The following is a 13,741-nucleotide window of genomic DNA, read 5'->3' on the forward strand; positions in this document are numbered from 1 at the left end:
GATAAGAAAACAGGCCATGCTCTAGGGGTATTAGTTTAATACATGACAGACATCAAAAGCCCATTCTAGTAGCCACAGATTCTCTTGGGTTGCCTCAAAGCAATTGCAGATGGCTATGAGTTTAAGCTTCTTGAGATTTTGGACTTGGATCACCTTTACACATGATGGATTACAGCCCTGTTGTTAATTGAAAGCATTCAACAGGTTCCTGCCATTCAATGAACTATTTATGAATTATCATAGATATTGAAGCATAGGCTGTGCTGTTCTCCTCTAATTCCATTTTAATCTCTACAAAGTAGGACTTGAAGATCCCCTCCTTCCAGGTATTAATACATAGGCCACCTGGACCTGAATCCCACCTGACTCTTGCCATCAGCTGCATCCCTGACCTCAGTCAGGACACCTTACTGAGATGATTCATAAGCCACTCAGTAACTGGATATGGCTTTTCTGGTCAACCCTGGCCATAATGAACCTATTTTTGTCCTTAGAAACGCCTTTGAATGGTGGCCTTACCTTACTTCCTGCAAAATCACGTCTTCTATCCCCACTGCAATTCACACCATGCCCTCCCTCTTCACATGTGTTTACTGCCTTGTTGGCCTTTCCATGAGTGTTAAGTGCACAGGGTTAAGAACACAGGCTCTGGGTACAGAATGGCTGCATTCATTCTGATCATTTGACCCCAAGCCAACTACACACACGGTCTCCCTAGATTCCAGTCTCCTTTTCTGCAAATGGGAAGATAGTGATACTTCCACCCCAGGGCAGCTGTGAGCACCAATCACAACTGCCAGAGTAAATGTTCAATAAGTGAGGTCCTAATAATATGGTTGTTTTATTGTGACCTTTACTCCTTTCTCTTGTCTTTCATTTCCCTTCCTACTTTCTCTCAAAATACAGCCATCCCCTCCTCCACACCTTATCACTTCCCTTCTCTCTTTATATGACTGCCTACCTTCTTGAATATTCCTGCTCTTGAACAGCATTCCCCACATTTAAGTCAGTCCTTTCTTCTCTCATCATCAAGGATCTCCTCTCATACTTGACCTTGTGCCCACAGTCTTCAGCCCTTCACAGTTCCACACTGATCTCCTACAGTGTCTTCCTAATTCACAATTACTTCCAGGTCACAATTCTTTTTACATCTGGTTCCCTGACACACTGGGTTTCTGTTCCTTTTTCCTGGTTATTGGGCCTTTGGACTCAGCACAGCTACTACTCCATGATTGGCTTCTGGTCAGACTCATACGAACACCCCTCCCTGCCTTCTACAGGCTCCTCCACAGTTCCCCCGATTCTCCAAATCCACTCAGGGCCCACCTCCCTTTCTCCTTTCCTCTTAGCAGATGAGAATTGGTCTTTATCTGTTTGCAATCACCTTGTTCAAGGCTCAGCTGGGTGTGAGGGCTCTCTGCAAGCTTTTCTCCGTCACTTGCTTGCTGATAAATTTTCTTCTGGATCACTGAAGAGAGGCAGAAATTAGAAAGTTCCATCACAGCCAAGGGGCATCATCTCAGATTTGCACATTTAGGAATTTTCAGCTTTCTACTTACTTAGAACTCGGGGTCCCAACCCTGAAAGTAAAGTTCCACATCATCAGATGTGGACAGAAAATAGAACCCCCAACAAGGGAGTCCTTATGTTTCCTGCACAGAAAGGAGCCACTTGAATGTCAGGATAAAGGTGTCATGGAAACATCCTGAGCCTGTTATTTATGTAAAAAAAAAAAAAAAAAAAAAAAAAAACATTTACAGATGGCTGGGAAAGCATGTAACATTTTCAAACTGTAAGGAAAAATCAGGAATTTCCTCAGGACAGAAATAAGATCCTATAAGTGGCCACGTATGTAAAAGAGAAAAGCCAAGCACTTTCAATTTTTGACTGGACAAGAGAAAATTACACTTAATTGATCAGATGGATGCACTTCCCAAAGGGACATTAGAGGTCACAGGAGGAACTAGAAAAAAATCGTGGGATGTGGGGCAGATCTCAGGAATGAAGGTAGGACACTCTCTGAAGATACGAGCAAGGAGTGCATATTGCAATGTTGAAGGATGTCCCCGAGATGCCTGGACCAGGGACCCAGTAGGCTGCCAAAGAGAGGCAGCCAGGACACCAGCCAAGGGACCCTGTAATTAGGTGACCCAGGAAGTGTGGGCAGGAAGAAAATAAACCAAGAAGCCTGGGGATGGGTATGTTAGGAGAAAGAGACTAGGCTGCTGGTGGGCCGCCACTGCCTAGGGGTGGTGGCAGGGGTACCCACTGGGACAATAAATATGTCCTAATGAACTTATAAACCTGTAGGATCTCTGCAATGTCCAGTAAATCAAATGCAGCTTTCTTGACTTTAGATACAAGACCTTCTAAAATCTTTTTCAAGTTTTTCTTGTTTGCATCAACTCCCACAATCTGCTACCCACTCCAAGAGCAATCTTACTGTCCCTGTGTTATTAACGCACTGGGCCCTTTCACCTCTATGCCTTTCCCTGTAGCATGTGCATTCCTCAGTTCATATAATCATTTTTCTTGTGAATTCTCCATCATTATTTGGAGACCTTTGTTGACACCAAACCACGTTGGAAAAAAAATTTTCTAGGCAAGCCAAAACAAATTTACTGGGGGACAATTTCTTTCCTGACGACCAGTTAGAAAATATAAACTGTGAGTCTCAGAAAAAACTAGTGTCTCTATCACTTTTGTACACTGTTAAAAAACAGCCTCTGGTAGAGCAATTGGTTTGGGGATTATCTGATAAGTTTTTGTTTCACCCTTTGTGGAAAAAGACCTAATACAACCATGTCCCTTCTTTAAGAGCAAGTTTTCCCTTGAGTTAACTTTTTTGTGCATTACTCTGGAAACCTGATGAAGGTGGCCTCTCTTGCATGTTACTAGGCTAACACATGCTCTGGGTGAAAAATGACTTGTGACTGTAGATAGGTAGGGGCACACGGCCTGGGAGAGACTCTACATGAACTTAAGATATGCTTGGTCTCCCTTCACCATGGTGATTCTTGTATCTTGAGCGTCCCCCCTGGGGTCCCCGAGAGCTATGATTACAGAATTGTTACATGAAACATTGACTGCCTTGTACATGGTGTTGCTAAGCCAGCATGACTTCTGCACCCACAGCTAAACTTTCACTTGAGGCAGGTAGTAGTCAACTTGGTGGGCTGCTGTGTGGACCGCTGCAAGGGACCCTACAGCAGAGCAGCAACTGATGCTGCCTTTTGGGATGCCACATGTCCTGTCATTTATCCTTCTAACTAAATCTGATGCCACTGTGGCTTTGGTTATCCTGTGAGTCTAGATGCTTAGTTAAGCAGACCCCTAGGTGGTGTTGCACTAAAGCCATTGCATCATAAGTTTTGAGAGGCTAATGATATGTCTGTCTGTTTCTTAACTGCTGTAGCCCCACTGCCCAACACAGTGTGTGGCACACAGTAGAAGAACAATATGTAATTGCTAAAAAAAATTGGCCTTAGACATCAAAAGGTAGATAATAAGCCTAATTACCTTTTTCAAAGTTTGTACAAATGTGAGTTAAATCAGGGTATTCCTGCATGTTGGCCTTGCTGAACAGTGCTTCCAGAAGTGGCAGGTCAAATGTCTTCTCCAGTTCATTAAGAACGTTGTACACCACTCTCTGAACAGGGACCAAGTTTCTACAAGATTCTTGACAATCCTTAAAGAACATTGAAGGGAGAAAAATGTAAATATACCTTTCCAAGTTATATAAGAGCCCTGAAAAGTGATTTTATATATAATGATTTACAATATTCCTATATGTGTATTTTCTCATGTGAAGCCTAAAATCTATAAATTTGTATGACTACTAAGTGAAACAAGTAGACCCTTCCTCCCTGAACATATCCATCTGTGAATCTGATCTGATCTCCTCACCCTCTTTTACATTAGATGGAAGGAGGAGCCATTCTGAAGAATAAAGGTGGCTTCAAAGTTAAATGACATTTGGCCGTTAAAGAGCCTGGCCAAATATTTTAGGAATAGACTTAGCAGGTGCTATTCCATAGAGTGGACAGCCCTCATCCCTTCCCCAGGACTGGCTTGTCCTGGAAGGACACATGGGAGCCAATGATAATTCTTCCTTTTCATGAACCTGGCCATTGAGAAATCCAAGTGATAAGGAAATAGAAGACTTGTATTTCTGTATCTCCACTTATGTCTTTTGATAAAATTAACCTAAATTCCAAGACTCCAGAAATACCAAAGCAAAAAAAAAGGAAAGAAAAGTGAAAACTGTTGGAGAAAAAATAGCAAGTATCTACTTCCATATTTGTCCAACATGATATTAATTCTCTATGGGTTTTAATCTCCTCAGATATAATTATTTAAATTGATGTTCATTGAAATTATTATTTCATTAAATGAAATCATCAAACTTATTCACCCATCATTAAAATTCCTTTTAATTCCTCTTTTATACTATATTGCCTATATAACTCCTACAAGCAATTATACATCTTGAAGCCTACCAGCTTCAGATACAGCCTATCTCCAGGGTTATTCAGCAACTCCAGTGGCCACCATGGAGCCCCATTCCTTCAGTCTGGAGCTGGACTGTCTCAGGTGATGCCCTGCTTCTCTTCTCCCTTTTTACCGTATAGGAAAACTTACAGCAGTACTCAAGGAGATCCCCCCTGAGGAGGCACCTCAGTTGGCTAATGGTTCCCTGATGTTCAATTCTAGGATATCAAAGCATAACTTGTTGGTGCCTATTTACCACATTATGACATAATAAACCTCACTTACTTCATATATTTTATCGGTGATGAATCCACGGTCACGAAGGACTTCAAGGAAAGGAAATGACTTTTTTATTGCATTTGAAATCTCAATCTTATGTCTTTTGAAGTGACTGAGTACAGTCATATAGATAGGACTGTTATTTATGTTCTGGTCTTCTGTAGAAGTCCTAGAGAGAAAGGATACCATGAAAAAATGGTCATCAAGATTCTGAGATGTTTGTGGAAGCTATAACTATTTACAAATGATAGTCTGTGAAGAACCAACATATGTAAAATAAGTGGTCCTGAGTAGAGAGTGGAATAAATGGAATTGAAGAAATAGAAAAAGATGTAATTGAAGGAAGTATGGAGAATCAGAAAGGGAAACACAGGATTGGAAAAGTTCATTCCAGTCTGTCCTTATCAAATACATTATAAAGCATCTTATCATATCTGAAATATTTTTAATTAAAAATTTAAATTCATAAAAAATTAAAATGAACAGAGGAATGAAAAATAATGAACTGAAAACCAACCTTGAAAATACATCTTAATTAATAACTAAGAAAAACTAAATACCAAAAAGATCAAAAATAGGTGTCTCCTCTCTGATATAATGCTACTCAAGGAAATATCGTCTGCATATAAAACTAGTTTATAATAAATAAGATATAGTTTAATAATGGTGTGATAACATCTAAACTGAGGTTTTCACAAGTATATCAATCACTTCTCTTGGGGTTTTTATTTTGTGTTAATATAAACCTGTCTATGCTATTCTACATAGTAAATATTTTTTAGGCATCTGAATTTCAGAAATTGATGTTGTTTCCTGTGAAAGTAATTTTAAACCTGAGTCTGTAATTCTACTTCTTAATATATCATGCTCTGATAATATTGTTTTGATCAGCATTTTGTATTTCTAAAACTAATAAAGATTCATAAGGTTTATTTTCTCACACCAGAAGAGAATCATTGGCACTTCTCACTACCCAACAAGCATCAGAAAATAATTTTGTAAAATTGTGTTCAACTCTGTATTTTTAAAAAGTCCCTGGTTAAAGTTGAAAGATGAAGAGAAACTTTTGCTGTCCCTTTTATTGAGAACCCCACTAAAATGATAATAAAGGAACTGGGTTCATAATGACAAAGAGAATGATGAGAACAATGAGCAGATGAGCAATTTCAACCAAAATCTACAGGACAGCAGGTGCTCAGAGGAGCAGTAGTTGCTACTGTAGGGTGGAGGATACTCCCAGCAGCCAGGAAAGCAACCAGGTGCCCTGTGGATCCTGAAGAGGAGTGCGGATTGCGAGGAAGACAAAGTGTTGAAAACTGACTTGTCAGGTGAAAAATGAAGGACAGACCAGGGCACCCTCCAGCCCACAACCCACAAGCTGACCACCTGGAGCCCGGCAACCCCAGAGACAAACATTGCTGTCTTTCTGTCGCCACATGTTACTAGTGCCTGTTACTGTATTTCATACATGGAATGATATGTCATGTATGCTTATGTGTCTGATGTTTTTTGCTCATCATCCTTGCTGTTAGCTGATAGGATATTTTTTCCTTTTTGTTGCTGAGTTGTATTCTGTTGTGTGTATCTACCACTACCTGTTTGTTTTCTTATGGTTGAGCATCTGAGTTGACTCTAGATTGGGACTATTAGGAATAAAGCCGCTAGCCATGGCCGGGTAGCTCAGTTGGTTAGAGCATCACCCCAATATACCAAAGAATAAAGCCACTGCCTTGTATAAACCTTTTTGTAGCATAATGTTTTCATATCTCTTGGATAAATAACTGGGAGTGAAATTTGTGGGTCATTGTGTAAGAGTATGTATAACTGTTCTCGATCCACCAAACTGTTTTCCAAGTTTTTAGAAGCAGCTTTCCTAATTTAGCCATGCTAGTCCATGTGATTCAATATTAATTTGTATTTTTAATGACTAATTATGTTTGTGCATTTTCATATGCTTGGCAATTCATTGACAATATATCTTCTTTTGTGAAGTTTTCATTCACCCATTGCTAATATATACTATTGGGTTATCTTTTACTTATGATGTGTAGAAGTTTGTTATATATTACAAATAGAAGTATTTTGACCGATGTATATATTGTTAGTATTTTGTTCCACCTGTGGCCTGAATTTAATTTTCTTGTCTATATCTTTTGATAAGGAAATAATTTTAATTTTGATGAAGTATATTCCATCAGGTATTTTCTTTTATGGTTAGTGAATTTAGTGTACTATCTAAGAAATTTTTGTCTACCCTAATTTATGGAAATATTCAAAAAGCAACTTATAAGCATGAATAATTTGTCAACCTTATAATCTATACCATCGATCTCTTTGTCTGTTTTTATGCTGATAGCATATTGTCTTGAATACTATAACTTATAAAGAGACCTAAAAAACAATCAGGGAAATATTGTCTTGGATTTTCTAAATCTTAAGCTTTCCACATATCTTTTATAATCAGTTTGTCAATTTCTACATAAAAAGTTTTCTAAGTGTTCAATGGGTTTATATTGAGCCTCTACCTAAATTTTATGAGGACTGATATGTTAATAATACTGACTTTCCAATCCTTTAGCATTGTATAGCTCTCCATTTATTCAGTTTTCTTTCATTTTGCCTATTAGTGTCTATAGTTTTCAGTATAGAAGTCATGCACATTTTTTTATTAAACCTACCACTAGTTATGGTTTTGCTACTTTAAATGGCTTTGCTTTTTAAATTGCTTGTTGCTATTGTATATATTTAAAATTGCTTTTGAAAAGCATTAACCATGTATTCACAATTTTCTTAAATTATCTTACTAGTTCTAATAAAATATCATAGATTCCTTTTGGATTTTATAGAAAACATTCATGTCACTGTCAAATAAAACTCTTACTTATTCCTTCCTAGCAATTGTTTCTTTCTCTTCTCTTAATCCAGTGGTTAGGAGTTTAAATATAATGTTAAAGAGAAGTAGTAAGAGTGGAGTTTCTTGTTTTCAATCTCAGAGAAAAAGCACTCAGTATCATTATTAACTGTGACAGTTGTACATTTTTGTACATAAATATGTATGATAGGAAAGTTCTGATTTTCCCTAGTTTGCTGAGAGTTTTATTATTAAATATTATCAAATGCATCTACTGAGCTATTCACATGGTGTTCATCTTTATTCTCTTTAGTATTCAATTCATATTGATTGATTTTTAGACCCTCTCTTAAGTAGATACTTAACTAGAGGTTAACTAGAGGTCAGCAGTAACTTGAGGAAATTCTCCCATAAAATAAAGAAAGAATAACACAAAAAAGAGAATGAAGTTACCCCAGGAGAAACAAGGATATTGTTGAAAGCAAGAGAAAACTTTTAAAAACTCTAATATTTTTAGAAAATTTTGAGAATACATATTGTACCCCAGGATGCAGAGGAAAGAAAACATAACTTAGAAGAAGATAGGGGTTACGTATTTTTAAATTAATTTTTAAATATGTACTAAAATATGCTAAGATGGTTGTATAACAGTTGCGATTTCCTAGAATATAAATAAATGAGTTAAGAGGGGGAAGAAAGCATATTTGAGAGAAAATGTAAGGGGGTTAGGGTTCACGTAGGTGATATAAGATCTAATTTGACTGAAGAAAACTGTGAGAAAAAGGCAGAGGGGAGCACGCCACAAGAATTATGTAAGGAGATTCCACAGAGGAGGAAGACACGGTTTGCTGCAAGGGCACAATGGGGTACCTAGGAAAATAAATTCTAAAAGAATAAGCCAAGACGCATCAGTTTTGAAATCTCCACACCTATAGAACAAAGATAAATGTTTAAAAACTTTCAGAAAAATTAAAAACTAGACACCTATGGGATAATGATGGCAAACACAGCTAGAGACATCTGTTCAGAAACAGTGCTTGTAGAGCCAGCCTTCAAATCCTTGGAGTGAATCAGTGTAACGGGGCACAGCCAGGGCCCCCCCAAAGGGTATTTGTAATGGAGTCCAGAGATTGGGGTGTCCAAGAAAAATAGATTCTCCCCACCCCAGGGCGGGCCGCCAGGGGGGATAGGAGCCTTGAGCAGGGCCATTGAGAGTCATTTTGCATGTCAATGACAGGATAGCTTCATTCCTCATATGCAAAGAGGGTTATTTAGCATATCACCTAAGCTAAGCAGGAAGGTTAAAAAAGACTTACACAGAATGTAACTGGGAGAGAAAGAGGAGAGACAGGGGCCTGCAGGAGAGACAAAGAGACACAGACTCTGGGGAACAGTGTGAAGACCACAAGGGAAGAAAGAGCGGAGAAAGGACTCTTGCTAGCGGGCCATGAGAAGGTGCCACATGGTTATGGATTAAGAGCTGGAGATCACAGCGACGAAGCGGATGGTGCTGAGACCCGCGAGAGGCCTGCCCAACCGAGCCCCGGACTTCTGTTCTTTTTCTTCTGAAGGACGGTACCCCTGACTGGCCTGACTGTGCAAAGGAGGGGAAGGCAGGACGGTGTGTGCGCTGGGGATTGTTTTGAAGGGATTTTGAAGTTTAAAGTTGACATTTAGACATTAATCAAACCTGTATAACTTTTGAATAAATTCTTCCTTTGCTTTTCACCAAACTCTGCCATTCAGAGCCACAATTCCAAGTGTGGCGGGCAAAGGACCCACAACCGAGGGGTCCCGGGGAAGGAGGGTGTCGTTGTTTCGGTAGTAGCTGCTGGGCTCCGCCCCCCCACAGGTCCTTTTGTTCGGTAACACCAGGACAACCTCAGACATGGGAGGCTGAGAAGTTTTATTTCACAAACATCCATTTGGGGTATATTTTTCTAGACATTTAAAAATTTTCTTTGTGTGCATGCTAATATACACATATATACAATTTTTAAATGCATTTACATGTGTTCTTAAATTTTTATGCAGTCACTATTTTACTTTTATATTTTGCTTATTTTCAACCACATCTCTTCTTTCCCATCTGCTTTGCTGCCCTCAGCCCTCTGGCATAATCCACTTTCATAACCTTGTGTGTCTGCCTCCCTAAATTCTCTCTAAGCATATAATTTCCTCTACCTAAAACTATAATCTATACCCATATGTTACAAAGGTTCTTTTTTAATCATATTATATTATTATATGATTTTCTTTTTCTGCATCATACATTGTTACTTTGCATCAGATTGGTTTTATACATTAATACATTGCAAAAAAATTATCTAAGTCAATAAGTATGACTCTTGTTTATATATTTATTTAATGTTGAATACTGTGCATACACTCCCACTTTTAGAAAAATACAATACGTGGATTACAGAAACTCAGAGAAGTAACCCAGTAATGAGAAAGATGTGAACATAAGAAGGCATTGAGTCCAACCCTGGAGACATTAATGAGAAATTCAAGAAGACAGTCCAGCAGCAGACAGAAAACCCAGACATCTCAGATGGAAGGAATGGATGGAAGGATTTGGAAATACTCTGCTTGTAATAAAGTACCTTCACTGCAGGTGAAGTGGCATAAATTGTAGTGTGAACTCCAGACAGCTACTAAAAACATTTTAAAAGAAACACACCTCACACCAGTTAGAATGGCTATTATCAAAAACACTAGAAATAAGTATAGATGAGGATGTTGAGAAAACAGAATCATTGTGATCTGTTAGAGGAAACATAGAGTGGTACCGACACTATGGAAAACAGTATGGAAGAGTTTCCTCCAAAAATTAAAAACAGAACTACCATATGATTCAGCAATTCAACTTCTGAATATTTTTTGAAAAAAATGGAAACATTACCTTGAGAAGAGGCATGCACCCCTATGTTCATTATAGCATATTTAAAATAGCCACAATATGGCCCCGGCTACTGTGGCTCAGTGAACTGAGTGCTGGCCTGAAAACCGAAGGGTCATCGGTTCAATTCACAGCCTAGGGCACAAGCCTGGGTTGCGGGCCAGGTTCCCAGTAGTATTTGCATGTGAGGCAAACACACAATGATATTTCTCTCCCTCTCTTTCTTCCTCCCTTCCTCTCTCTCCAAAAATAAGTAAAATCTTTTAAAAAATAAAATAAAATAGCCAGGATATGGAAACAAACCAAGTGTTCATTGATGGATGAATGGATAAAGAAAATGTCGTGTATGTCTACAATGGAATATTATTCAGCTGTATAAAAGAATGAATACCTGGCTATTTGCAACAATGTGAATGAACTTCAAGAGCATATGGTAAGTGAAATAAGTCAGACAGAAGAAGGCAAATGCACATGAACTCACCATGTGTGGAATATAAAACAAAAGCTAGCAAGCAAAAATGAAGCCCATAGATAGAGAACAGACTGATGGTTGCCAAAGGTACAGGGTTGGGAGTAGGGAAAATTGGTAAGGTTGGTAAAAAGGTGCACAATTCCAGTTATAAAAGAAAAAGGTTATGGTAATGAAATGTACAGCAAAGAAACTATAGGTAATAATACTGGATTGCGTATTTAAAAGTTGCTAAGAGAATAAATCTTAAAGGTTCTAACTGCAAGACAAAAATTGTATAACTGTACAGCGATGGATATTGATTTACTATTTTGATCATTTTGCAATATAAATAGATATGAATTATTATGCTTTTATAACACCTGAAATTAGTATAATATTGTGTCAATTATACTTCAATAAGAAAAGAAAAAGTTAAGCATCTTGTGAAGGGGAAATTAATCATTGTGAATTATCTAAGTGACCCCAATGAAATCACATGGGACTTTGTAAGTTGAAGAGGGAGGCAGAAAAGTAAAATTCAGAAAGGGATTTGAAGATGCTATGTTGTTGGCTTTGAAGATGGAGGATGGAGCCATGAGCCAATTAATGCTGGTGGCTTCTAAAGACTAGAAAAGGCAAGAAAACGAGTCTCCCTTATGAGCCTCCTAAAGAATTCAATTGAAAAATTCCTTGGTTTAGCCCAGTGGGATTCATTTAGTAGATCAGACCTCAGTAACTATCAAATGATAATTTTGTGTTGTTTTAATCCACTTTGTGGTGAAAAAGTGTTTTTCAATAAATTAAACTTTAAAAGTAGAATTAATATGCTAGCAAAAGCATATTAATAAAATGTTATTAAAACCAGAGAAGGCAGGAAAGAAGAGAAAAAAAGAAGAAACAATGAATAAGGAACCCTCATAAACATCATAGATATTAATCCAACCTCAACTGAATAACATTGGCAATAAATGAAGAAGCATTTCATAGAAAAGGCTATTTTAATGGCCAAGAAGCGTGAAAAATGTTCAACTTCCCATGTAATCAGGAAAATGCAACTAAAAACAAGATGGGACTTTTTATCCACCGCCTCTTGAGTGTGGGGAGATGGTACATTGCGTTTGCTTCTGATGTGAGGATGCATTGATTCAGCTACGTTGAAAGGCACTTTGGCAGGATCTCTAAAAAGTAAATAATATACCCTTTGTTTCAAACACTCTAACTTTTCGTGTTTGACACAAGCCAAATGCTCACATACATACATGCAAATTATAGATATATAACTGCTGTTTATACATCTTGGTAAAAGTGAACAATTGAAAACAACCTAAATATCAGCCAATGGAGGGGAAAGTGGTTTAGAAAATATGGTGCAGCAAGCCTGTGGGAGAGAGTCTATCTGGTAAAAACAATAAGGTAGATCTATATGTTCATTAGAGTTAAAAGATCTCTTAAGATATTTAATACTGAAATAAGTGAAAACGTAAAAAACAGGATGGCACATACAACACTATCCCATTTATTAAAAAACAAGACACCACTCTATATTTAGAAAAATAAGTCACATGTATATACACAGGAAAAGTTATGGAAGGCTGCGCCCACGGCCCTCAGCAGGACCAGGATTGGAAGCTGCAGGGGGTGGGTGGCGATAGGACTCTTCCTTCTACATACATCCATGTCATTTAAAATTATGACCAAGAATGCATAACATATTGGCTTTGTATTAAAAAAATTTAATTAAATGTATTAAGTAATGTTGTTTCTGAATCCATTAGCAGAGAAAAAAAACTGGGTTTCTAGCCTTTTCCTTGCAGAGGCCTGTACACAGACCAGAGGAGTGACACAGTGATCGAAAATAAGTCTGGTGGATACCCTGAATTTTATAATTTTTAAACTATCTTCTTTGAAATGGCCAAGAAGAGGCCTGAGGAAAATGAGAGGGTTCAGAGGTCAGGAGAAAATCACAAATCCCTTTCTCAAAGCACCAGGAAGCACAGGCCAGTCCAGACAGGCCGTCGGCAGAGCAGCGGGTGTGAGACAAGGGTCCTTGTGGGCGGTGGCAGCTGCGCTCACACTGGTGTCCATCCCTCTGCAGGTTAAAGATCTGATTTCATCACATAGTCCTGCATTTCACTACACTGCACATGAGGGTTCTCGTAAAGCAGGACCAAGGTCAAGGTTTCGGTGAGTATCTAATGACAGGCACGAAAGCAGCATCAGAGCCGGAGAGAAAGTTAGAGGAAGGAAGGCAGAGACTGACCTGGTGCTGAGGCTGCTGCCCCACTGGCCACCTTCTTGCCCCAGGTCCTGTTGGGGCCTCATCCCTCCAGGGTCCCCAGCCTGGGTTCAGCCTGATTTCAGCGTGGCTATCCAGCCCTGAGAAGGAAATGTGTGAACTCACCCAGACAGGGCTCCACCCAAAATTTGAAAAGAGAAGTGAAAGTAACTTTTTCTGGGTGTTGTGAGACATGTCTCCCTCCTCCAGCGCCCCAGTGTGGCTCTCAGCCGTCAGGACATGTGGCAGCAGGAATGGAGGACGAGGAGGGACAGTCAGGAACTGGCAGGTCAGGGGAGGAGGACCCCCAAGGGGAGGCTCCCAGGGGTCCACTCATTTGTGCAAAGACACCAAAAACCTCTTGTGAACCCACTGCCCTCAGCGGCCGCAACCTTCTAAGAGGGTGCAGAGCTTGCACAGGGTTTGGATGAGCTCCACGTTGCCCCTGGTCCTTCTGGACACAGTGCTGGGGAAAGAGGGAAAGGCAGAAAC

The 13,741-nt window shown here is 39.0% G+C and overlaps 1 protein-coding gene across 1 annotated transcript in view; it reads right to left on the reverse strand.

Moving 5' to 3' along the window:
- LOC129080576 (nuclear body protein SP140-like protein) overlaps positions 1-13,388 on the reverse strand; it is a 45,414-nt gene extending 32,026 nt beyond the window's left edge. Inside the window, exons 1-4 of the mRNA XM_054586112.1 lie at positions 13,235-13,388; positions 4,777-4,939; positions 3,520-3,688; positions 1,385-1,468 (exon numbers count right to left, since the gene is read on the reverse strand). Of these exons, the coding sequence (XP_054442087.1) occupies positions 1,385-1,468; positions 3,520-3,688; positions 4,777-4,939; positions 13,235-13,296 (478 nt within the window). The 5' untranslated portion in view covers positions 13,297-13,388. The remainder of the gene's footprint in view (positions 1-1,384; positions 1,469-3,519; positions 3,689-4,776; positions 4,940-13,234) is intronic.
- Between the last annotated feature and the right edge of the window lie 353 nt (positions 13,389-13,741).

The sequence above is a fragment of the Pteronotus mesoamericanus genome, unplaced genomic scaffold (assembly GCF_021234165.1).
Source record: "Pteronotus mesoamericanus isolate MK-2021 breed Mesoamerican mustached bat unplaced genomic scaffold, CSHL_Meso_final contig_90, whole genome shotgun sequence".
Taxonomy (NCBI): Eukaryota; Metazoa; Chordata; class Mammalia; order Chiroptera; family Mormoopidae; genus Pteronotus; species Pteronotus mesoamericanus.